Source organism: Rhipicephalus microplus, chromosome 9, assembly GCF_043290135.1.
Source record: "Rhipicephalus microplus isolate Deutch F79 chromosome 9, USDA_Rmic, whole genome shotgun sequence".
Lineage (NCBI taxonomy): Eukaryota > Metazoa > Arthropoda > Arachnida > Ixodida > Ixodidae > Rhipicephalus > Rhipicephalus microplus.
The window spans coordinates 60,911,403-60,936,776 of NC_134708.1; the positions used below are offsets into that span (position 1 = coordinate 60,911,403).

At 44.6% G+C, this 25,374-nt stretch overlaps 1 protein-coding gene across 1 annotated transcript in view; it reads left to right on the forward strand.

Annotated features, from left to right (window-relative positions):
• The first annotated feature begins 846 nt into the window (after positions 1–846).
• LOC142772280 (uncharacterized) overlaps positions 847–25,374 on the forward strand; it is a 41,810-nt gene continuing 17,282 nt past the window's right edge. Inside the window, exons 1-3 of the mRNA XM_075874478.1 lie at positions 847–1,622; positions 22,765–23,216; positions 25,080–25,374. The exon at positions 25,080–25,374 is cut by the window's right edge and continues 14 nt beyond it. Coding sequence (XP_075730593.1) covers positions 1,247–1,622; positions 22,765–23,216; positions 25,080–25,374 — 1,123 coding nt within the window. The 5' untranslated portion in view covers positions 847–1,246. The remainder of the gene's footprint in view (positions 1,623–22,764; positions 23,217–25,079) is intronic.

Below are 25,374 nucleotides of genomic sequence, written 5' to 3' on the forward strand. Positions count from 1 at the left end.
CGCCGAGGTGATGACCCGCACGGGAGGAGAAGCCGAGAGGGCGGACGAACCGTTCGAGCGGAACGAGAAGCTCCTGCCGGTGGCGGCCGTATCGAATTCGGTGCCGCACCCGGGAAACACTCTGAGAACCGCTAGGTCCGAAGTAGCGGCAGCGTCGATGGTCCAAAGGCTGTATCGGGCACCATATCGAGTGGAGTGTCAGGGGGAGCCTGGAGTGTGCAGTGGTAGTATAGGCCTGGTGACGTCGATGCTCTTAACGTATTTGAGTGAAGCCTTCCAAGAATGTCGTCGCCAACGTCGTTATCTGCATGCCTACTGTGTTTGTGTGCCAGTGAACGTGAAAGGGTTCTGTGACGGCCCTGTGTGCTGCTACTAGATGGATGCTCGACGGAGGTGTGCGCCTTCTCCACTTCCCGACGTGTTCACTTGAGACAAACTCGTTGGAAGGAGACTCGGTGATTCCTTTCTGTTTCCAAGTGCCGAAACCAACACCTGTGCCAAAAAAACGTATAACTTCAGGCAACTCGTCCACAGTCTTTTTTTTTTCTTTTATAGGGCGAACTGCTCATGATTGTCACCGCGTGAGTAATTTTTAGAACGACGTACGAGCCCGCTTTGTTCTTTCAGTTTACGCGACAATGGGTGCGGGACGGCAGCAGACATTGACGCCACTTATCGTAATTAAGTACCGGGGCATATAAAGGTCGCTCGAAGAAATGGTGGCCTACGAAGTGGGTCAGGAATTTCCCTCCCAGAACTCACTCCCGGTCGCAGCGAAGTGATGATTGCATGGTCATAAACTAAAAAAAAAACGCATCCGAGGATCTTCTTTGTCTACACAGGCAATCGTGTTTTCGAAGAACGCAAAGTTTGCTGATTGAGTGGACACGGCGATACACTTCCTTTCATAGCAGAGTTTCGGAACTGCTATTTAAGGAACTGCTCTTCAGCTATCACTCGTTCTAGAACCATCGTTCATCATCTGAGGAGTTGCGTCGTCCATCACAGCTCAGGCATATAGTTCACAGGGTGTCACTACAGAGACTTCCGGTTACCATGCTTCCCCTTTCTTCTTATTCCTATTTATCTAACTGCATCATGGCACGTCCGACCGAGTTATTGCTTAAATGTAGTAATCCGTCTTGCAACAAACCTGACGCAACGTCCCCTCTTCACATCGTCTCACGCCGCTCTTCCGAGTGCAGACGCGTGAAGCTACTGAGGTGTGACGATACATAATGGAAGCATGTTTGCCTTCTTCGCGGCCTCGCTTCTTCTGGGACACCTCGCGATGAGTGCGAGGACGTCTTCGTCTGCGGTCGTCGCCGAAGGAGTCGATCTGGACGTCTCGCGTCACCACGGGGGCGACCTCTTCAGGGACTGCGGGGGCTGCGGCCCGGACGCCTGGCAAGCCCCCGGCGGGGACAACGACGAGTGCCGGTGTCAGTGCGCGCCGTCACACCACACGTACCGCGAGGACATACGGACGTGCGTGCGAGACCTGGGCGAGTGCCGACTCGGAGCCTTCGTGCGTCCCGGGGCGCCGATGGAGCAGATACCGCTGGTCTTCCTGCCGCTGGCCGGACAGATAGTCCATCCGGGGGCCCACCTCAGCCTGACTGGTAAGTGTCGAATACTCGAAAGTGCTTGCGGTAGAGATAATGCTTGCCGAATGACACGTGATAGAAGCTCACGGGGTCACCTATGCAATTGTTTTGTTTTGACGCCTAAAAGAACTTGGTTTACCTACAAAGGGGATAGGCTACCCTGTTCTTTATCAATTGATTGATATGTGGGGTTTAACTTCCCAAAACCACCATATGATTATGAGAGACGCCGTAGTGAAGGGCTTCGGAAATTTCGACCACCTGAGGTTCTTTAACGTGCACCCAAATCTGAGCACACGGGCCTACAACATTTCCGCCTCCATCGTAAATGTAGCCGCTGCAGCCGGGATTCGATCCCGCGACCTGTGGGTCAGCAGCCGAGTACCTTATCCACTAGACCACCATGGCAGGGCAGTTCTTTATCAATGATTGTTGAAATTGATGCAACACAAAAAAGCATAGAGAAGGACTAAACGTAACGTAAATAAAGAAGTGCGAAAAAGAAAATGCTTCAAAAAGCCAGATATAAAGTATATTAAAAAGAATAGAAAAAAAATTGTATCCATCAAGTGGCATTGCTAGCAACGTAACCTTCCGGTTGCCTGAATGAATTTGTGTAGCCCAGACAGAACAACACTGGGGCTTCTACCAAACCGTCTCCGAAGGATAACAGGTTAGCTGTAATAAATGATAATCCAGCCTAGCAGCCGGCCTTTCAAGAAACATTCGGCGGAGTAAGGCGAAACGGTGGCACGAGAAAGGAAAGTGATCTGTTGTAACAGGTTCATTCTAAACTGTTCGTAGGTTTGTTAATGAGAAGCCAGATCTGTCAAGATATAATATTCCATCGAGGTTTTTTACGACAAAAGCATTTGCCTAGGACAACTTGAACGTGAAAGCTATCTGATTCGACATTCTTCAGTTAATGTATTGAACCTTCCTCAACAAAACTTACAACTTGACTAGTGCTGAGAATGTTTACAATAATATGGCGTTTTGCTTCTCAAAGTGACTCAATCTGTGAGAGACACCGTTGTGAGGAGCCTCAGGATAATAGAGCGTGGTGCACAATTATACCGTTAGGTGTACTGCCACTGGCCGTGGCAGTACACATAGTCCAGCTTAGTGACAATGCACTGCCACTTGAATGAGTGTACTACACACTGACGTCACACGCTGCACTGGTTATCTATCATTTAGACTTCATCGAAATGCGACCGCAACGGCCGTGATTGAACCCACATCTTTCAGGTCACCATCCGAGCCCCGCGTCAGTTGAGCCACCGTTGGGCTCAAAAACTATTAAACAGGTAATAGACATCACACAACACCTTCTCAGCTAAGAGCTGACTTTAATTCATTTCTATATTTTTTCAAATCCGCCTGTAATAGTTTTCAGCGCCAAAATTTGTTCTGTGCAGCATGATAAAGGCCCATAATCCCCTCTGGGCTGCTCATACTCATGAGTCCCCAAAAAATGCACTGCCAAGTCTGCGACGTCTGCTCCCGTACTCCTGTGCAACACTCCAGAAAGGAAGTGGTCGCTGCTTCTGTCCCTTGTTTGTACTCATACATAGCGAAGTATTTTGTATTCATTTGACAAACACTGTGCGCTGAGAGCCGTGGCCAGTGTTTGCGTAGTTATAATTTAAATAACGAGCTTTCGGCCGAGGTCCAACGCGGCTATTTTCGCATACTGTACGTGCCGCCTGAGTGACGCAAGCACCGGTGTTGTGATTCGTATAGCACGCTCCTCCAGAAACAGGAGCGAAAGCTGCTGCGGGACAACGCGAGAAAGGGGGTCGTCGCGACGATGCTGTCGGAGAACGTGACTTGGATGAAAACACGGAAGCGGGGTGATCTAATGAGCCGCGAGTAAAGAGAAACATGCGGAAACCTCAGAATTCCTTTTCCCTGTTCTTTTCCGTACGCATCGCAAATGGCTTCCTCTGACATTCCACGTGGTTACACTTCAAGTTCTTTGAGAAAACAGTGAATTGACAGACGGTCACAAATATTGACAGACGCAAAGAACGAATATTACCCAAGTGCTGAAGTTTGATTTGTAACCCTGCGCTAGATTGGAGATCTGCAGATTAGAAAAAAAATGTTATTTCGCACATGTTTGAGGAAGAATATCAGCACGTCAATATACTGTGGCGTATTTCTTCACACTATAAAAGTCATACGTAAGTAATTCTAAAAAACGTAATCTTTAACACGCTAAGCTGACAATACAAAGTTACGCATGAAGAAGTGGATCTTTCCCGCGCTCTGCTAAGACGATACAGTGGTGCGACTTACTAGCTGAGCGCATCGAACGCCTCCCGAATCTCATTCACTAATTTTCTTGCGCAGAACACCCAATGAATGTTTTATTCCCTCTCTCCAGATGGAAGGCTATCGTCTTTCGACGACATTCGCAGTCGAACATGCTGATAGGGGTCAAATTTCTTTTTTGTTCTTGTCTTCTCTACTGAGTTCTTTTCATCCAGGGAGACAAAACCGGATTTCCGTTTCGCTTCACGACCTTAAGAAGCCTGTTTTCCTCATTAGCCAGTCAGGTTAACGAGATCGAAGACAAAGAGCACTTCCATGTTCTTTGCCCTCACGAGTACAAGGAGGTGTACTTTAGCTGTCAAAGCAGATTTCTTTTTACTAACACCACTATATTGTTTCATTAAGGGTTCCGGTATGGGTGGCAGCGCTACCGGTGCGCTGCTTCTCGCCACAGGTTCTGTACAAGTAATGCTGCACCAAGTAGTCCGCCAGGTTGTCACATCGTCTTCCGTTTCTTAGGGCATGGGTTTTATATTATAGGAGTAGTTCGTACGTGCAGCGGTCGGGCATACGTCTAATCGGAGAAGAGCGAAATGTAAGCCGCACATGGGGTACAGTGGACTATGTTTATTCCTAATTTCCTGTGGCGAAATTTTACTTCTAACCATGGAGATGTTCTTTGTCAGGACTTTAATGTCCAGGATCCAATGCTTCCGGGTATCATAAGCGGGTATGCGCCCCAGATATTGGGTAAATCTCGCTATAACCCCTGATTCACTACAGAAAGGCAACAGTTAGGCCAACAAATCGGCTGCCACATCGCAGTTTGTTACAGATATGGCTTACGCAACAGCATTAACGTTCAGAAATGCTTTTTTCGAAAAAAGAACACAGAAAAATTTTCATTGGGTAAATTTCAAGATTTTGCTCGTATGAGACAATGCTGGAATAAACAATAGCGTGTGCTCGCCTATCAGACCCTTCTTACACTAGATTACGCTGTAGAATTCCGAAACAAAACGATTACCTAAATAAAGCTAAAATCAAGGCATTCCCGTTGTGCAAGTTTTGCGACAATCTTGAACCAATAGAACCTTTATTTCTATTTCATCATTACTAGTCTCATCCGCGCAAATTACTTACTAGAAGCCCCACTTGTAGACGTCAAGATTAGGAGTAAATGTTCTAGCAATTTTACCATTTGGTGGCACTTCATAATGGGCCACAGGAGCAGGGACGTCTCCTCCATTGTGTTTGAATAACGCAGTAGAGCTCACTTACCTTCAGTCACGTTTCATGAACTCACTTTTCTTTTGGAACGTACCGAGGTTTTTTGTTGTTTTTTTTTTTCTAAGTGGAAAGCCTCAAATGCCTCATGAAAGGCAGAAATATACCGTCGCCGTCGGCGGCCTCACCACGTGTGATACAAAATGAAGCATCACGTAACGACTTCACAAGCTTGTGACGTTTTCGTGAAGGCACTTTGTGAAGTCTCTTTGTGAAATCGATATTTCTGACGTCCTTGCGATTTGACGTTCTTGGGAAGCCACCTTGTGACGTCACTATTTGTGAAGGTCCTCGGGAGGTGGTTGTCTAAATTTCAGTGCTGTCTTGTCCTTTCAAAATTAACCAAATTTTCCAAGCCCTCACGTATCTTGTAAAGCCAGTATGACGTCACATTCCGGTGTCATCACATGATAATATTGCTTGGTGATAGGTGGGCCGAGCGGGGTGGCAGTGTGAAATTGAGACAGGGGCAGTAAACCTGCAATGCCTTGGATACTTCATCAATGCAGTGCAACGCTATGTTAAGCAGAACAAAGGTTTTGGATAGATTGAGGGAAGGGGGATCAATAAATTCACTAAGCAGGAAAATAAAATTGTTTTCGCCTTCGTTAGGAGAATGGGGAGCCCGCGAGGTTTCTTTGTGCCATAAAAAGAGGTTCGCCTTTCACTAAGTGATGATGATTGCATGGGTACTTATAATCAGTATTACTACTATCCTACTACCACTAACAGTAATAAGTTTAATATTATTAACAGTAATATATTCGTAATACTATGATTATTATTTCATATTATGAATGTTATGAATAATAATATTAGTAGTATTACTGTCGCGGGAGGCTTTCGTTCTCTCGACTGTGTTTGCAAAATGTCTCGAGAATTCACAATGTGTCTCCACAATGTGTGGAAGGCTCTTATACAGCCTTCCACACATTGTAAAATACAATATGTCTTCTTCAACTTGAATATATTTCCTTCATCTGAAATAGCATGGCTAAATCTTGCAATGACACCGTTGAACGAGTCCAGAAAAAAAAAATTCATGAGCATTCACAATCATCGCTTCACTAGAAATCCCTCTGGATCTCGTTCTAACACTACCAGATTACTATTATTGCCATCACTTCATTGCCGACGAAATTACGCTCACCTAATATTTCTTTACGAACTAGTCCACGGTATGATATCCCACCTTTCACTGCTAAGTTGTGCAAATTTTCGGATTCCGCGTAAGTTAACCAGAGAGAATCGACCATTCCATCTGCCTTCTAACATATTTGAACGCTCTACTGTTCACAGAACACAAAGTCTATGTAATGTTAACTTTCATGATCTTGAAGTTTTTCACAGTCCACTGTCACTGCTTGTTTTATCTGAGCTTAGTACTAGTTTTTCACAACGTACATATTCTTCACTTTTCCATCTTTCAAGAGGGTTTCTACATAGCCAGTATATTTCCCTTTATTTATCACTTAGATTCTATTATTCTCGTATTCTCTCTTTATTTTAGAAGTTTTGCACTGGTTTATTTTTGTCTGTGTGTTGTCACTCTTTTTACTTGATTTTCGTGAAGAGTGTCTGCATTGTGTTGTTCATTTGTATAGCTTTATTTTTGCGTTCATCTGTACTAAAACTTCATGGTTGTTCCAGGGGACATTAAACAAATGATTAAACATTATTATTATTATTATTATTATTATTATTATTATTATTATTATTATTATTATTATTATTATTATTATTATTATTATTATTATTATTATTATTATTATTATTATTATTATTATTATTATTATTATTATTATTATTATTATTATTATTATTATTATTATAAGAGCCCCACCAATGTCACTCTCGTCCCGAAGAATGTTTCAACCAAAATTAACAGCTAAGAGTAAGTACTACATGACTTCGTCACGTACAGAACTTTCACGCGCTGAACGCACAGTCTGGAAAAGATTACCCGCGAACTGCTCGAAATTAACCTTCTTCAGCACCGTGCATCCTGTCACGCCCTTTCATTCATATACTCATGGCCACTCCGCTTATTCACACACTCGTCTATGCACTTCCCTCGCACGCTCTTGCTTACACGAACACTCACGTCCACTCAGACTTGCCTATAGTTAACTAGAATACAATTATAGTTCACTATAGACTTGCCGACATTACTTCAGGCTCCCATTGCTGTGTACTCAATTCACCGTCTCTTACTTTCCTTCCAAATCATGTTATTTGGCTGTCACTAATGTTCACGAGCATTCCCGCCCCACTCAGATCGGGGTCCAAAAGCCCTTTGCGTATGCACGCTTTGGGTCAAGCAGAGGCTAACAGTTTTCGATTAGGGCCTGCAGCGCGTTGCGTTGGACACCCCCCTTCCCCCCCCCGCCCCCCCCCCCCCCATTTTCTATGTCACTCTAGTCTTGTCCGAGAGCTGTCACTTCAGTGCGTGCCATCACGTTTGTCTCACGCAAAACTTTTCCGGCAGGCTTCTAGGCCCCCGCTATGTTCGAGAAATTGCGTCCCCAACGCAAAACACCAACCCTGTTTGGGTCCCGCGCACGCGCAGTGGCCTCGACGCTATTTCTTTGCGGCCCCAATATTGAAACTTCCTATAAACTCCCGCTAATATCATGCCTACTCAGGCTCGCAACTCTCACTAACGCTCAATTTCAAGCACACGAATCCAGTGGGCAGCTGGCGTATGTTTATGCACGTTCAAAAGCGTTCACCGTAAAACGTTTACCTGAGTCTGGAAGTTCGCCTCGGTACTCTCAAACAAGCCACGACTCGATGCCGTCCTTCGCTAATCCTAGATGAGTATAGTATACCGCCGCTCGACTGAACTATGACCCAGTGCTTCTCAAGTGTTATGGCTGATTAACGCACATAAGGCTACCACCATATCAGGCCCGTAGTCAGAAATTCTTTGTCGGAGACGGGAAGAGGGGGCACTTGCTGACGGTCTTGACTATTTGGGAAAAACACCTAACTTCCCCATTTATTTACGGAATTTTTGAAGGTGGTGTCGTTGCAGTAGGAAGTTGAACCACCCTACCCACACGCACCCCTGGCTACGGGGTGTGGGGGGGGGGAAGGGTAGTCAAGTTATAGTTTGCTCCGATATTTACCAGAAGAAACTCGGATGCTGGGATCATAAAACCACTGTGGTATTGGCGGGATGCCTATGTATAGCCTTCACGCTTGCGACTTCGAATGCACTTGTGGCGTTTCGAATTGTTCCATTTTCACTTTTGTTTTATATAAAAAAACAGCTCATTGTGAACCTTGTGACCTGATTTGAACTAGTAAGCCTAAAACGGGGAAGCTATTCCTGGTGGGACTGCTCAACTTTTGCCAACTTCCTCTTGGGTCAAAGCGTCTGCTGGCCCCACGGAGCCGAAAGACTGAAACTTTGGCAACTTCTTGAATACTAGTCATCATTATCCTGCTGGCTGAAGCGTTATGGCTTTGAGCTTGCATGCCAGACCTCCCGCTAGTGTACACTTAAGAAACAATGTTGCGGCTATACCTTCGGCGAAGGCAGGTGCTGCCATACACTTAATGGATTCGAAACGGAGCGTTCAGTGGAAGGACGTGCTAGAGTACGGGGCTTTGGGCTCACAGGCTTACAGTGAAGGGCTCAGCCGAAGCCGCACCCTATTCACGTTAACCCGTTGGCACGCATAGTTTGTGACGATTAAGATCGCAGCCGTCAAATAGGTAAAGATTTGAACTCGTTAACAGATAAAGCTGTGCCGAGCTAGCGCACGTGCTACAGGTCGCGAAATGAATACAAAGAGCACGGTTGTCGATTGACAATAATCTGACGTTCGGTGAAGCGCTTTGGCTTTTATACAATTGAGTCTTCGAACATCTCAGTGTTATCCCTTTGTAAGTTGCTAAAACTGAGGACCTTCCACTGGGGGCAACGCAGCAAGCAACGGAAAGGAATGTGATAGGTGCAATATTAACGGACAAGAAGAAAGCACAATGGGTCATGGAGCAAATGAGTGGGAAGGAAACCGTAGTCGAAATCAAGCAGAATGAATAGACATGGGCAGGACCTGCAGCGTGTAAGCAAGATAAGCGCTGGTCATTAGGGATAACTGACAAGATTCTCAAAATGGCAAATGCGCGAGGTGGTGGCTGAAGGTTAGGTGGAAAAATTGATTACAAGTTTGCGGGTAGCAGCATCAAGCACACGAGGGGGTTCATTTAGTGGGACGCGGGAGAAGTCTTTGCCCTGCAGTGGGCGTAGTCATACTAATTGTGATGATAAATTTACGGAACGTACTCAGTTACACATTTCGTTATTTTGAAACTGAAATCGAAGTTTTATTCTGCAACAAAAACATGTTACGTAGAGGGCAGGTAAAAGCTATGAGAACAGCTTGAGTAGCCCTGACCCCCAGTATACACAGGGTACCACAGAAGAATCACTCATCCTTCCACTGCTTCCACTGCATTGATGTTGTAGGTTCAAAAACCATGGCATGATTATGAGAGACATCGTATATATAGCGGAGCGCTCTGGAAATTTCGACCAACTGGGGTCCTTTAACGGCGGGCATCCATATCTAGGCACACAGACCTCTATATTGCTGCCAGACGACTGGGAGAGACGGCCCTGATTCGATCCCACCACCTTCAGACCAAGAGTCGCTCACCAGAAACAATGTCATCGCTGCGAGTGCTTCGCACGTTTACCTGAAGCTCTGAAAATTTCTACAAGGTTCTTCTACATCCTGGAGCTGCTTACGAGTCATCTACCACGTCCGAAAGTTTTAGAAAGCTAATCCGTATTTAAATAAGAAACACAGAGAAGCACGCGTGTAAGCATAATTATCTCTTCCTGAGCCTTTTTGAGGCAAGTCGAGATTAAGGCTGTCTATTCGACTTATAAGGGTACGCGAAGCGCGAAAATAAAAGCAGCAGTGAACGGTGCCGTCAAAACCGGCTTCGCACGTGGCCCCTATTATCCTTCCTCCATTAGACGTGCGCTTGACCCCATTCCAAGCGGGTGTAAGCGCAATAGGCCATAAAGTACTTGCATACGGGGCAGCGTGATAATCTCCGACGTGTCTTAAGGTTCATGCACACCTTTTGTACGGTGGTGATCTACTCAAGGGTGATAGATGTGGCGAGCTACTTACAGCTTTCCACATCCCCTTACAAATACCCTGAACCGTAGGAACAAGCATTTTCTGTTGCCTTACGTCCGACGGCAGTTCCTACTTCACTTCTTATGTTCTTGAGGGGAGAACTACTTTTTAAACCTAAAGTATTGCTGGCCATCTTAAAAATGAATATTGTTATCTTATTCGTTTCCCAAACTTTCCGTATAGCCTCTTAACAGAGGCTGCGGCCCTGGTAGATTCATCAGGCCCCGCTGCGGTGGTCTAGTGGCTAAGGTACTCGGCTGCTGACCCGCAGGTCGCGGGTTCAAATCCCGGCTGCGGCGGCTGCAATTCCGATGGAGGCGGAATTGTTGTAAGCCCGTGTGCTCGGATTTGGGTGCACGTTAAAGAACCCCAGGTGGTCGAAATTTCCGGAGTCCTCCACTACGGCGTCTCTCATAATCATATGGTGGTTTTGGGACGTTAAACCTCACAAATCCAAATGGTAGATTCATCAGAAAGCACTGACGTTTCTGCGTCTGGGCCCGAAAGCATTGAAGAGCCGCTTGTCTTTAAATTCTCATATTTTGGTAGCACAATCAATAATCATTCATACAGCACTCGTAGACTACTCTGCATGTCATTGTCATTTTATTGTAACATCACTCTGGCCCAGGTGCTGAAATAACATCCAGAGGAGGAAGCCGACGACGTTCTATTTTCATTCGCAAGCTCTCCTGTTGGCGAGCAATCCTGTGCGCTCTGTACGGCGTTAGCTAGATCCGCTGTAACCAAATAAATCTTCCCTGTAGCAAAATATTACACGTTCACATCATGCGTGATTAGGCGAATTTACAGCCAAATTGCGTCATGTCATGTAAATTATTTATCACTGCTAACATGCCGTTAAATCTCATGGCGCTTGTTGGTCAACCATGGTTCAACGCCACTGCAACCCACATCTCAATGGCTTGTCTGTCATTCTTCATCTTTGGTTACGGTGTTCGGCTGTTCACCCAAAGGTCGCGGGTTCAATTCCGGTGGCGGCGGTCGCGTATCAGCGGAGGCGAAGTGGTCGAGGCTTCTTTACTGTGTGATGTAAATGCACGTTAAAGAAAACCAAGTGGTGGAAATTTTCGGCGCCCTCCAAACGTCATCCCTCATATCTAGTATCGTCGTTTCAGTGCTTCCCGGATCAAAGACCCCTCACATGGTCTTAAGGCCAAACCTCATAAGCGCGAAAATGCACGCGACAGCGACAAGCGACGCGACGTAGATCGGCTTCGCGCGATCAGTCGCTAGCGCAGGCAAACCTCATTCACGCGACGGCTTCGGCGAGCGAATTCCACTGTTGCTGGCATGAGGCCGTCTACTCGCACCAAGAAAACCGCGTAGCGAGCGGTATGCAATTTAAAAATAAGATATATTGTTGTGTAATGAAACGGAAAGTGTTTATTATTGCCTTGCAGCGCTTTTTATATGTACATGCGTAATAAACATTGCGTTATTTTTTGTTGCGCATACGTGACTCGGGCAGGGTCACGTGCACCTATGTAGTCTTAGTCTTTTCCGGTATTTCGCTATTAGCTGCTTGAGCCCAGCACTTCCGGGCGATGAGCGATGGTTTCCAAATCTGAAGAACCGAGCGATCGTGCGAAAACGAGCACGCGACACGTCGCGCGAACGCCCTGTTTCGTCGCTCGTCGCTGTCGCGTGCATTTTCGCGCTTATGAGGTTTGGCCCTTACACTTCCACCGTGATCGGCCGGCCAAACTACAATGTCTTGTGCGACGTCATGATGACGCCATAGTTACGTCACAAGTTATGATGATCTGTGCAGCCATTGCAACGTCATATGGTGATGTCATCACGTGATGCTTTTTTTGCATCACCCGTGGGACTCTGCCGCCGGGGGACGCCAGTTTATTTTAGCATTTGATTAGCCATCTAATACTATCGCCTCAGATAAAGAAGCTGGCTTTTGCCTTAGAATACACAATGAACCCTGCAAGTGTACTGATTTACTACACGCTCCCGTATTCTGGTTTCTAAACACGTGCACGACCTCTGTTCTAACACGCTGTGAAAGTAGTGGCATGCAGGCATGCCCCGGATCGATGGCATCTAAAGTTAACTCCACATCGGTATTTAAGCCGATAGAACTACATGATGTATTATACGATATGAAATATCGCGGGTAATTGGGATTTGCGCATACACCGCTACAATTCTCTTGAATATGCATTAAACACCAGTTCCTAGGACGCTTTGATTATTGTGGATCACCTTGCACTCAGGAGACCGAGCAACATGTGTTACTTTTCAAACGAAGTCAAGCTTCAATATCTTTCAAGCACACAAATAAGATATGAAAACTTGAGTATTTAAAAAAAGTTTAAAGTTAAAGCAAGCCGTTGCTGGTGTTTATGTCTTTTTAATCTTAACCACTTGAGAACTTCAGAGGCAAGCAGAATTTCTAAGAAATTCTATCACTGCATGAAAATGAGGATTCAATACAAGATGAGTCTTGAATTCGCTCGCCATCACGCCGTTTCTTCAGCAGTATTAAGGACCTGTGCCAAACTGCGTGAAAAAAATGCCTAACAGATTTTCGCGGCTCTGGTCCGAAAATTAAAAAGATGACAATGATGGAATTCCTGAATTCATGAGCTCAGATTTCGCGGAACTTTGAAGAATATGCTGGAATTTTTCGTTCTAAGTACCTACGCTGTCGGTGAAACTGAAACCAGATCTATAGTTTTAATTTCGTTTATTCTTTTGTGTCCTCGTCTACTGAAGATAGTACATGAAGCAGCCTTGGCCTATTGACAATATCTCAGGTTTTAAGTGCCATATAATAAAGACGATAGTTTCCTTAGGAACCTTCAACGCAAAAATTTTGGTCTGTCAGTCTGTACAGTTGTCTGTTTGTCCGCCCTTAACGGTACCTCAAACTGCACCAGACGATACCCCAGACGCCCGACCCCATCCACTGCGCCCACCAATATTGCTTGAGATTCAGCGTTCATATTTGTGGTATTGTCAATCATAAAGCAATTATTGTGCATATCTGAGGTGACATAACAACACGTCAATTTTCTGTATGTGTGTCTCTTACTATAAAAGGCATACATAAGTAATTTTAAGGACCGTAGCGTTTATCTCGTTGCGCTGACCATGCGACGCTTGCATGAAAAGGCAAGTGTTTCCGACGCTTTGCCAAGACGACACGGTGGTGGCACCTACCCGTCGCCTTGCGTTGTACACCTTATCACCTCCGAGATGAGCGCGCACGCCACGCGCTTCGTTTTCCAAGATATCTGCTAGATAGCGCTCATGCCTCACATGTGACGTGGCTTTATGTGCTCGTTCACCTCCGCTGCACGCTCGAGGCACTCTAAAGCAGCGCCTCCAGAATACCATTCAGCGATTTTCTTGCGCATAACATCAAATAAACGTTTTGTTCACTCTCTCCAGGCGCAAGACTCTCGCCTTTCAACAACATTTGCAGTGAAACATGCAGATACGGGGCCAATTTTCTCCGTCTGCATTTGCATGACTAGTGCGTAATGGTTCCTCCGCTCACGTGTTCCGCTGTGCGTCACAACAATGATTTTAATTTGTGTGTCGTCATTCTGATAAGCACTGTGACCAGCTGTCCCACAAACACGCTCTGAGTTAAGCTCTCTCCTTGAGTTTTCAACACTCAGTTCTCACCAACGTCACGTGACCACTGTGCATGCATGCATTTCCCAACTTAACATCGAATGAAAGAATGAGTCAGTTGAACCTTTGTTTCGAGGGAAATAACGGCTCTGTGCCACAATTCAGGATTAGGTAGGAAAGTGTTTTTGGGCGAACAGCGCAAGTATATTAAACTGGTATTAGCTCTTGTTGATTCACCGTATGCGTATAGTTGGATCAGTCGACGGTACATGTCCAGTAGTGTCGCTCTCTCAAGAGACAGTTGATCGCTTCTAAACCCCTTCAAGCATGCCAATTATGCATAGTACTTTTTGTGCATCAACATAAGATTGCAGCACGTTTCCTAAGGTTAATATGTCGTCGAGGTCAGAAATTGTCGAAACGTGAAAATGAATTTTTCTTGGTTATGATCTAGCTATCAGCCTGACAATTTAGTTCACTTCCACCATTTGGAACATATACATGCAGTTTTGGTGTAGTCGAACGATCACTGTGCAATGCGATTCTTCCAACCAGTTGTTCTACAAACACTTACAACAAATGACACAAACAGTCTACAGGCAGTCTAAACCTATCTTTATGCAGTTCACAGACTGTATAAATCTAGTCTTCTAATAACCATCAGTTTATTGTATTCCGCAAGCACTCACGGCTGACTTGTCCCAAACGATGCTGCAACAATCGTTTGCAATGTTTGGTGTTTGTTACTTCATTATTTCATTTCATTTGAGGTTGATGTTTATATGCGTTCCACCGACAATTTTTTTTTTCTTTTAAGTGTAGTCATGTTGGTAATTTTTCGTGCTGAAAGCTGCATTCAGGAGGAAACAAGCCAAAGGGTATTAGCGTGCAAAAGGTACGCGTGTCACAACAAAAATAATAACGCAGCATGTCTGGGCGATAAACATGTTTGCCCACTTATAGTTCGCGAAATGTAAAGGTCTTAGGACTTTTGAATGCTAGAGTAAGATTCGCATTCCAGGACTGAAAGCCTCCCCCATGTTCATTCACAAACACAATTGAAACGCAGAAATATGAAAAAACGTTTCAAGAATGATACTCTTGCGTTTATTCCTTCTCTCTTTTTTTTTCTTTGTTTGCTTTCTTACTTGCTCGCGTGTTGGCTTGTTTGCGAATGTCTTACCTGTCACGTCTTCACGTTCCCGGCAGTACATCATGGAATGGCACTTACCTGCTTATGAAAACATGCATGGAGCATTACCTGAGAAAAGAGACTGTCACGAGCACCATGTTTACTGGAATCGGGCCACCGCATCTCGCCAATAATAGGGGTTATGTCTGAGTTTTCTGCAACATTCACAAAGCTGTCCCAATATTGCTGAAACACACCTCAAGAAAGCAGCCTCTTTTTGGATTATTCGAACGCGGCGCCTTGGTGAGCGCGTAAGGCTGTACTCGAAAAGTGCATTAGCCGGCGCCTCGGAACTTGCAGCATCGCACTTCCTGATTGAATAGTACGGTGCGTATTCCCGTTACTTAATGTATTCGACACATGAAACTTCCTGACTGTCTTCGTCTGCTTGTGTGTATTGGGAGAGAACGAGAACACGCATGAACTTGTAGTGCATAGGGGCCTCCAGAAAGCTTAACTTGTTTTCGTGTCGCCAATCCTTATTATTTTATTCTCCATGCCTGAATATGTAACCAGATTTTACAGTACAGACATACACTTGTTACGATTCTGGCATCGCACGTATGTGAATATGTTCGTGAATGTCTCAGCTATTCTTACATTGCGAGTTTAGCGCCATGGTCGGGCGTCCTGTAATGCCGCTTTCACATTTAAATATAACAGTAATTGTTATGAGAATGTTATAACACAATTGCTATGTTATGTCAATGCAGCTTTCCCAGCGTTTCAATTATGTCCAGCTATAATTAGTGGGTAGCCAGTGCATGCCGTAACAATTTAGGATAGACACAAAGATACTATATTCTGGAGAACCACAGCAGGCGATCCAATCTGATAGTTTACGGACTGCCTGAAGAAAAGGACGAAAATAGCGAAAGCCTTGAAGAAGCCGTTAATAGCAAAGTCATTGCAAATATCCTCGAGCTCGATCCAGTAGCAATCGAACGTATTCATCGCTTGGGTAAACCGGCACCAAATAAGATTAGGCCTATCATTTTCAAGCTTCTTGACTTCAGGAACAAAGCACAGATACTGGAAAGGGGAGCTAAGCTTAAGAACACGGGAATTTCTATTGGCGAAGACTTCTCACGGAAAATAAGGGATGTCAGAAAGAAGCTCTGGGACAGTGCAAAACAGAACCGATTGAATAAGGAAAAAGTGTCCTTGGCTTTTGATAAACTCTACATTAATAAGCAATGTTACATGTGGGATGATGTCAAGAATGAAAGAGTACTGATCAAAAAAAAAAAACGACCCAGATCTAAGCCGCCCCATGACGAGGCAGCGCGCCCAGTCGCTGTCGACGCCAGACTCTTGAACGATGCCCCTTTTCATGCACCTAACGAGTATGATGACAGGAACGATCAACCCCTATTCAGCAGTAGAAACAAAAACCTACGCTTTGTTAATGTAAATGCGCAAAGTATTGTAAATAAAACTGACCTCCTTGAAATCACTTCACTCCAGCATGATCCGCACGTTACAGTAATCACTGAAACATGGCTACGCAACGAAATAAGTGATGATACGATATTCCCACCGAACTACAAAGTCTTTCGCAAAGACCGCGCCTCTAGGGGTGGCGGTGTGGCGGTTCTAATCAAACAACAGATTGAAGCCATATTGCTGGACGATATTGCTGACTTGGAGTGCTTGTGCATTAAATTATCTTGTTGGGGTCAGCGTTTTATTTTATACGCGCTTTACCGCCCTCCAGACACGCCCCCTGAATACTTAAGCAAACTTGAGCAACATATGTCTCAATATCACAAATATAAAATTATTCTTGTAGGTGACTTCAATCTACCAACTATTAATTGGGAATTAATGCACGCTGGTCCCCAGAATGTTGAGCATGCTAACATTATGTTTAGTATTATGCTCACTCATGATTCGGCCCAGCTGGTTCACGACCCAACGCGTGTCCAAGGGTCTTGCAGTTCAGTTTTAGAACTGATATTTTTCAATCGTGCGTTCAGCGAATATACCGTGTCTGTCGAATCCGGATTATCTGATCACTATCTTGTGGGCCTTTCCGTCCCACTGTTGAAACGTGGTGATAAGAAACGCTGTCAAGTACGGTCTTTTAAAGACTATTCCCGCGCAGATGACGCGTCCATAGTTGATTATCTGGAGACCGGTCTTGCTGACTTTGACAATGATGACGTATGCTCTCTCTGGGCCCAGTTTGAAAAAATGTGTGAACACTGTTTAGCTAAATTTGTCCCAAGCCGAAAAAAGAAAACTCACAAACAGACCCCCTGGATAACGCGTAGTATTATTCACTTGAAACGTAAAATTAAACGTCTAAAAAAGAAGCGTGCGGATTTGACTAAAATCGGACCATTACAGGCTAGCCTCGCACAAGCTGTGTGTTCTTCTAAGGATTATTATTTCCAAACAACTCTCCCAAACTTCATAAAAAATGACCCTGAAAAATTTTGGTACCACTTTACGGACAAAAAAAAGACTGTATCCGAAATGTTAGTAAATGAATCTATTGTTACGGACAAAGAGACTATAGCTGAGCATTTCAATATATACTTCCATAGCGTGTTTACTAGCACAAGTGTATATCCATCTGATGTTCCATCGTTTCACACGACAGAGACTGACTTTGTTTCGTACCCGGGTGTATTTTCCATGCTCTTAAAACTGAAAACTAAGAAATCAAGCGGTCCTGATAATATTCCAAACACCTTTCTTTGCCGATATGCTGAAGTTATAGCGAAATATCTTGTGATTATATTCCGTGTATCTTTGATATCTTCAAAGCTCCCTAGTGACTAGAAGGCAGCCCGAGTTGCACCGGTATTTAAAAAAGGTAACCGCTTGCTTTTTGAAAATTATCGCCCAACATCCTTAACATCAGCATGCTGTAAATTAATTGAGCATATAATCGCGCATCATATCACCGAATATCTTGAAAAAAATGCCGTCTTAGCTGATTCTCAACATGGTTTCAGAAAAGGGTTTTCAACTGTGACTCAACTGCTCACTATATGTCATTCCTTTGCATCTACTCTAGATAAAAAACGGTCAAACTGATGCGATATTCTTGGATTTTAGTAAAGCGTTTGATAGGGTTCCTCATGACAGACTAATACTAAAATTGAACAATATTGGTCTTCCTCGCATCTTAGTTTTCTGGGTTATTGATTATTTAAAAAACTGAATTCAGTACGTAGAAATTGGGGATCAGCGATCGGGTTGTCTTCCTGTCGCTTCTGGAGTACCGCAGGGGAGTGTCTTGGGACCCCTACTGTTCCTGCTGTATATAAATGACATTGTAAGCGTGGTATGTTCATCTGTGCAAATTCGTCTGTTCGCAGACGATTGTGTCTTATATAATGAAATTACTTGCCCGGAAAATCAACATGACCTTAATCATAGTTTGTTTAATGTTTTTCAATGGTGCAATCGCTGGGGGATGGCTTTGAACTTAGAGAAAATTGTATGCATGCGTATAACCCGGAAGAAAAATCCACTTCAGTATACTTATACATTAAATGAGTCACCTCTACAGCAAGTTTCTGAGTTCAAATATTTAGGAGTAACACTCACAAGTAATTTATCTTGGAATCAATATATTGACAATATCTCCGCTTCCGCCTTCCGTAAACTGTCTTTCTTACGACACAAATTAAAAAACGCTCCTCCTGATGTCAAACTCCTGGCCTACCAATCAATAATCCGACCAAAGTTAGAATATGCATGCATAATATGGGACCCGTTCACACAGAAAAACGTCAACAAACTAGAAAGAATCCAAAGGAAAGCTGTAAGGTATATATACTCTAAATTTCGTCACACTGATTCACCTTCTGAGTTAATTAGAGCTAATGGCATTGAACTACTTGAGTCACGACGGAAGACATTTAGACTTAATTTTCTTTCCCAACTTCTTCAAAGACAAACAGCACTAGACCCTACACAGTACCTGACACCCATATCGACAAGGCATACGAGACACCATCACCCCTGAATCCTAACACCTTATTTTGCACGAACAGATGTATTTAAATTTTCTTTTTTTCCACGAACAGTGGAAGAATGGAACCTTCTAAAAAACTCTGTATAAAGATTCACTTTGGTTGATTTACTGTGTGTAAACTGTGTGTTGGGTGTGTAAACCTGTATTTGTATGTTGAATTCTTTTCTTTTTTCTTTTCTATGTGACTTGAGTGCCTAACATGTACTTACTACTTGTACCGTGCCCACCTGCTTGGACCTGTGAAGGTCTGCAGTATGCATTAAATAAATAAAATAAATAAATAATATCACGTCGGGTGAGCTGATGTTACAGGGAAGGTTTATATGACTACGTAGGCTAATCGAAAACTCGTTCATCAAATGTACTAAAGAATTCGTAAGGCTTATAATAAATATATTTTTTAAAAACAGTGATAAACAACGGCGCCACATATTTCAGCTGTGTTGGTTAATCATCTCTACGGAATGTTTGGCTGGTAGTGTTTTCATGATGCGATTCCTTGTTTATAATTATGAACAAAGCCCCAAGTGAAGCATGTCATGCCTGGATGTTAACCGTTCCTGAGCTCCTAGCTAGGTAATATATATTGCTTTATGTATGCGAAACATTTAAGAGACAGAACACTTCAGGGATGAGCACGATATAAGTAAAGTGAGTAATCTTTAGTGCACCTGCAAAACAAGGTGTGTAAATATGAAATGCGTAAAGCATTATACCAGCCGCATATTACAGGTACATATTCATTGTTACGGAAAGGAAAATGCAGCCTAAAAGATCAATACATCTAAGCAAGCGGGGACTGTTCTTAATCAAAATTATTTGATTAATTCTACTTCAGCCAAAGAGCTGTCGGTGGGCTGGTTAGCCAAGACAGTTGAGTGAGTGAGGAGGAGAGGCATTAATCATAAAGTCCATCTTTGTATCAGAGGCAATCATTTTTTCTGATGACAACTTTGATGCATAATCATTGGCAAAAATTGACGGTCGACAGTGGCAGCGCTAGCACGAGCAATAAAAAAATACATTGATGACGTCATGGAGGGACGTCATCGCGGTGGCACCATGACTTCACTTAACGTGACATCGCATGTGACGTCATCGCATGAATTCGTCGCTTGTTTAAAGGTAGGCCGATCACGGAGGCTGTGCGAACGTTAAGGCAGTGAGCCTTGGGCAGTGGGAGGAAAAATTGGACAGCCACGTTAAGAACAGCTCGTGAGTTGCAGCGCGCTGCTCAAGCACAAACAATTACACACAATTATTTCACAAACGCGTTGAACAACACGGTCAAAGAGCACGCTAGCTGCCACCCTGTCGGACTACGTCAACTGTCGTGCACATTACTGTGGAGCTTGACATTTTTTGAAAAACGTAAAATTCGAGTCCTTTTGCTCCAGACTGCTCTCATTTTGAAAGGGCAGTGCAACGACACGAAGAAAGAAAGACAGATAAGCAAAGTCTTTCTTTCCTCCCGTCGTTCTTTCTTTCCTCGTATCGTTGCGCTGCCCTTTCAATATGAGTGCTATGAACTAGCTAGCCCAAACCAAAGTATTTCTCCAGACTGCTGTTGTAGAACAGCAGCACGCAGCACGTGAACTCAATCATCGCGATCCATCAAAATACGGCCACTGTAGAGCTTCCTGATGCAGTTTGCTGATGCAGCTTTACTACGCTAAATGTACCTATAGTAATACAAGTACCATCATGCACTGCAGCTGCGGTGGCGTAATGCAACGTGCAGAGAGATTGCTTTATTGCGCTGAGGTAATATTATGAAGCGTTAGAATACCGTTTGCAAGCGCTGCGGATGCTGCGGGCGTTGCGGGCGTTGCGGGCGTTGCGGGCGCCATATGAGTTTTAGAATAACGTTTGCCCTGTTGCAAACCGAAACGTATGATCACAGCGACACCGTAGCCTCGAATCCAGTGTTTGCGGGCCACATGCGGGCCACGATCGCCGCATGCAATTTCGGATTTTTTGCGTGTGGGCTGCGAACGGGAACGCCGACTTGCATTACGACGCATGCGCAGTTGCCGCCACCTTACTGCAAGGGCTCGCTTTGCGCTATTCTAAAACTCCCTATTGCGATTTAACTGGATTCTTTGCGTCACCATCACTCGGTTTTGATTAAAACGCGGCGCGCAACCACAGCCATGCCAGTGAAATTGTGATGCTCACGCAATCGTTAATTTATACATCGGCTCGTTTCGCCATCATGACATTTAGCTCACATCAGCGGGAATAAGCAAACGAAAAAAACTGTGCTGGTGGCGAAACGTGACCTGTGTCGCAAGAAACAAAACAAGCGGGCTTCAAGGTTGTGCGCTTACCACTTAGCACACAACTTATGGAAACAGGGTTTGTACTGCAGGTGTGCACCGTGTTTTAATCAAAGCAGAATAATGGTGAGGCACAGGCAGCAAAGTGCCAAAAAAGCACTTGCCCTCCCCCCCCCCCTTCCTCTTCTTTAGCTAGACCAATACTAACTTGACACCCACCCAAGCCACACCAATGCTCCACCACTGCGATGCGACAAGGTTTTGCAGCGAAAGACAAAATCCTGGCAAAGCTCATGGGCATAGGGTCCTGTTTACTAGCGACATGGAAATATTTATGTTTAATAGCTGGAAAGTGTGCATTGGAACCAGTGTACTATATTGACATGTTTTAGACAAAATGGAGTTGTGCAGGCCATGCTGTACTCATAGAGCAGTGAACAGATGGTCTACCTTATAGAGTAACAAATAGTTCCAACTGAAGAGATAATTATGCTGGAGATATGAAATCAGGAACTTTCAAAGCATGTCATACAATTCTTTTCTAAGAAAGGCAACGCTGATCAAAAGTAGTTGGTAAAGGTATCCATCCTGTAGTTGGATATGATCACATATGTAAGTTTGTGTGACGTGCTGGTGAAAGTTAATTGAAGTTTAGAAAGTTCGAAGCTACATTCGCACCTCAACCAACGTAAACTTTGCCTAATACAATGTGACATAGACAATAACTTTGAACGGTTTATAAATGTTTCATGAATGCAGCCATGAATGCAAGGCTGTACCACTTAAGAATTTCGCCACTCAGACTAGGCCATAAAAACACAGGCTTCTGTTATTACGGTGTGTGTTGTTAGGTCGGATGCCTTAGACGCCTCGTCAAACACGAAAACTTATTGTAGGCATCAACACGAACAATGCAAGACGTCGCGTGACCAGAGATACCAGCTTTATGACGCCATCATGACGTCACGAATCGTCAATTCATTGATGTTCTTTATGACATAATCCCGAGATCACACGATGACGTAATTTCACGACATCGTCCAGTGGTCGAACGTGCGGATTTCAAACAAGGTAAAGCGTGGAAAGCTTTCTAGCGAAGGTGCGATAAATGCAATATAATGCGGGGAAGAAGCCAAATAGGAAGACCGCTACCTTCAAGTAGACTCTTAATCAGGTCCTAGTCAAATGCTGGCTATATTAAGGAAACTAGGCAGAAAGATCAAGTTTACTGACTAGATCTACTACTTTAAGCAGGACCTGGTCAAAAGTGTAGTTTCAGGCGAATGCATAAAATAGATTGTAAGTTCTTATTCGTCATGTAATTCTTGCATGGACGCAGGTATGGCTCCCATCGATCCACTCTGGTGCCGAGTGAACCGGACCCAGTACCTGAGCTCGGACGGCTGGATAGAGTCTCGGGGTTCATCGTCATCATCGCCTGCCGGAGTCCAGCAGCCATTCGCGTTGTACCAGGCCAGCAACCTCACGTTCCTTCAATGGCTGGGCGACGAGCACGAACGGCGCACGCTTCAGCACAAACTGCTCCTGCTTCGCGTGCGGTGCGCGGACAAGACCGGCGCTGTCTTCGAGCCGTGCATCGCGTTTCGCGCTGGCTGGGCTCCCGGAATAGCGCCCGTGGAACGCCGGACCACAGACTTCACGGTAGTCGGGCTATGCCTGGGTGTCCTCGGGCTGGCCTACGTGTTGGCGGTGCTGGTCTACCTCAGGGTACGGCAGGGCAGCGTCAAGTCCACCTTCCGCAGCTACCTGAACGAACAGCCTGGAAATGGGGTGAGCCTCGTGCATGTGCAGTCACGCTAGACTTGACTTCGAGCAAGAGATCTCGTTGATCTCATGACCTAATGGGCTCTATTTTCACACATGACTTCCTGTAGCCCCTACTTCTACACTTAAACACGGTTCTCTCCGCCGGAGATCATCCCAAATACAGAAAATGGCATCAACTCTAGAAAGCTGGCACTAATTAAAGCCATCCGCGATGTTTGATCTAGTGAAGCTCGTGCTTTCGTGTTGCAAGTCTGATTGAGTGCGACTGTACAGGATCAACCACCTCTTAGGTGACCTCATTCGACAGGCCACTAAAACTAGAACGCTCATTGTACTTCAAGAGAGAAGCGTTCGTTATACGACGCGATATAATTTTGCCCAACAACAATAAAATCACAATAACAATTTTTTGATGTATTTTAAAGGGTTACTGATACCATACTTCAGCGATCTGACTCTGTCATGCAAATATTAGATATACAGAGACAGCTCTCATGCAAATGTGAATATGAGCGAATTCTTACAAGATATTTTATTTTGATGGTAAAGTAAATTTTTCTATGCTGCACCTACCAGCATCGACACTGGCTTGACGTGAGGCAGCAGTACTGATTCTGGTGAATCCACACAGCAGTCCAGCTAGTTGTGATGACGCCAGGTATCCAACCATCCAGAATGACCACTTTTGCGTCACCACTGAGCCACGGCGCGAAGCAGCTGTAGAAACATCCCAATATCTAGCGAGAGCACGTTACAAGAAAGCTCATGATTACAGTATAAACCCAGAATAGCTTTCATACTATAGTGTCTCTTTCATTATATATATATATATATATATATATATATATATATATATATATATATATATATATATTGTACATCCTCCGTGAGAACGGATATTTTGACAGTTTCGGCGGCAAGAGTCAGGCCTTCGTAAGGGTGATTCCTGACCTGCAGTTCCAAGGACCTGCAGTACGCTGTGAAACGCGTCGCACTTAATAATGAAATGGTCGTATGTGCTATATATTGCTACTGAAATAGGTATGCATCAGGGGCTCGGTTTCCTTGTAAGACACAGCCTGATAAAATGAGCGGACTGTGAAGGCAAGAAAGGTATAAAAAATATCTTTTGTAGTCTTTCAGCTGTAGAGTAGTAACTACATAAACGAAAATAAATCAACCTGGAAGAAAATACACATTGCTGCTGGTATGAGCTAAGCCTAAAATATTCAGATAACGCACTCGACGCTCTACCGATTGGGCGGTTTCTAAGTCGGCGGTAGTCCTAACATCCACTTTATTGAGTATTTATTTCTGCGAGACTGTAGCAGCCGGTGCTGCAGCACTGCATTAGCTGTCACAGAGAAAATGAAAAAAAAAATGAATGAACTGTGATTTCTGGATGAACAAGTGTTCACGTATGGAATTCAGCGAGTGTGTTAGAATGGTACTAGCAACGACTAAAGTGTTGGGTTACTTCCTAATACCACCAGCCTTCATTAAAAATGCGCCTCAAGTACGCATGCGACGGCAAACTTGACTTAGGTGATATCGTCCTCTTGAGTTACGCCCCTATAATGCCACCCCATTTTATGTGAACCTAAGAGCTACGTTTTAATGAGGTGCTATTTGTACTTCTCTTAACACACATGCTGCCGGTGATGTTTGTTTCGGGCACGATTGCAAGAACGAAACTATAAATAAAGTTGTTACACCGATTCATGGGCAGTTCCAGCGCTACACAACAATAGGACTGACACCGTCCCGCTCGCGAATAATTAGACATGCCTGTTGCCTTTTTTAATGACCGAATGCCGTCGTTAACGTAGATCTGCACACCTTACTCTCTTGAGCTTTGTTATGCAGCCAAGCCAAGACCAGCAGCAGCACCAACAACAACAACAGCAGTACCACGCGTACGACACGCCTCGCAGCACCAGAAGCGAATTGGCGACCCGTGACGTGTTCTTCAAGCGGTCTGGCAACCTGCAGCAGCAGCAGCATGGCGCCTCTACCAGCAGTGTCGACGCTCCGCAACAGGTGGCGCAGTTGCAGCACCTCGAGTCGAGGAGCTCGGTGCGGCGCGCCGCGCTCCAGATGAACCTCGGACCCGAGCTGCTCGAGCCAGAAATGCTGGCCTGCCCGCCACCACCGGCGCAGG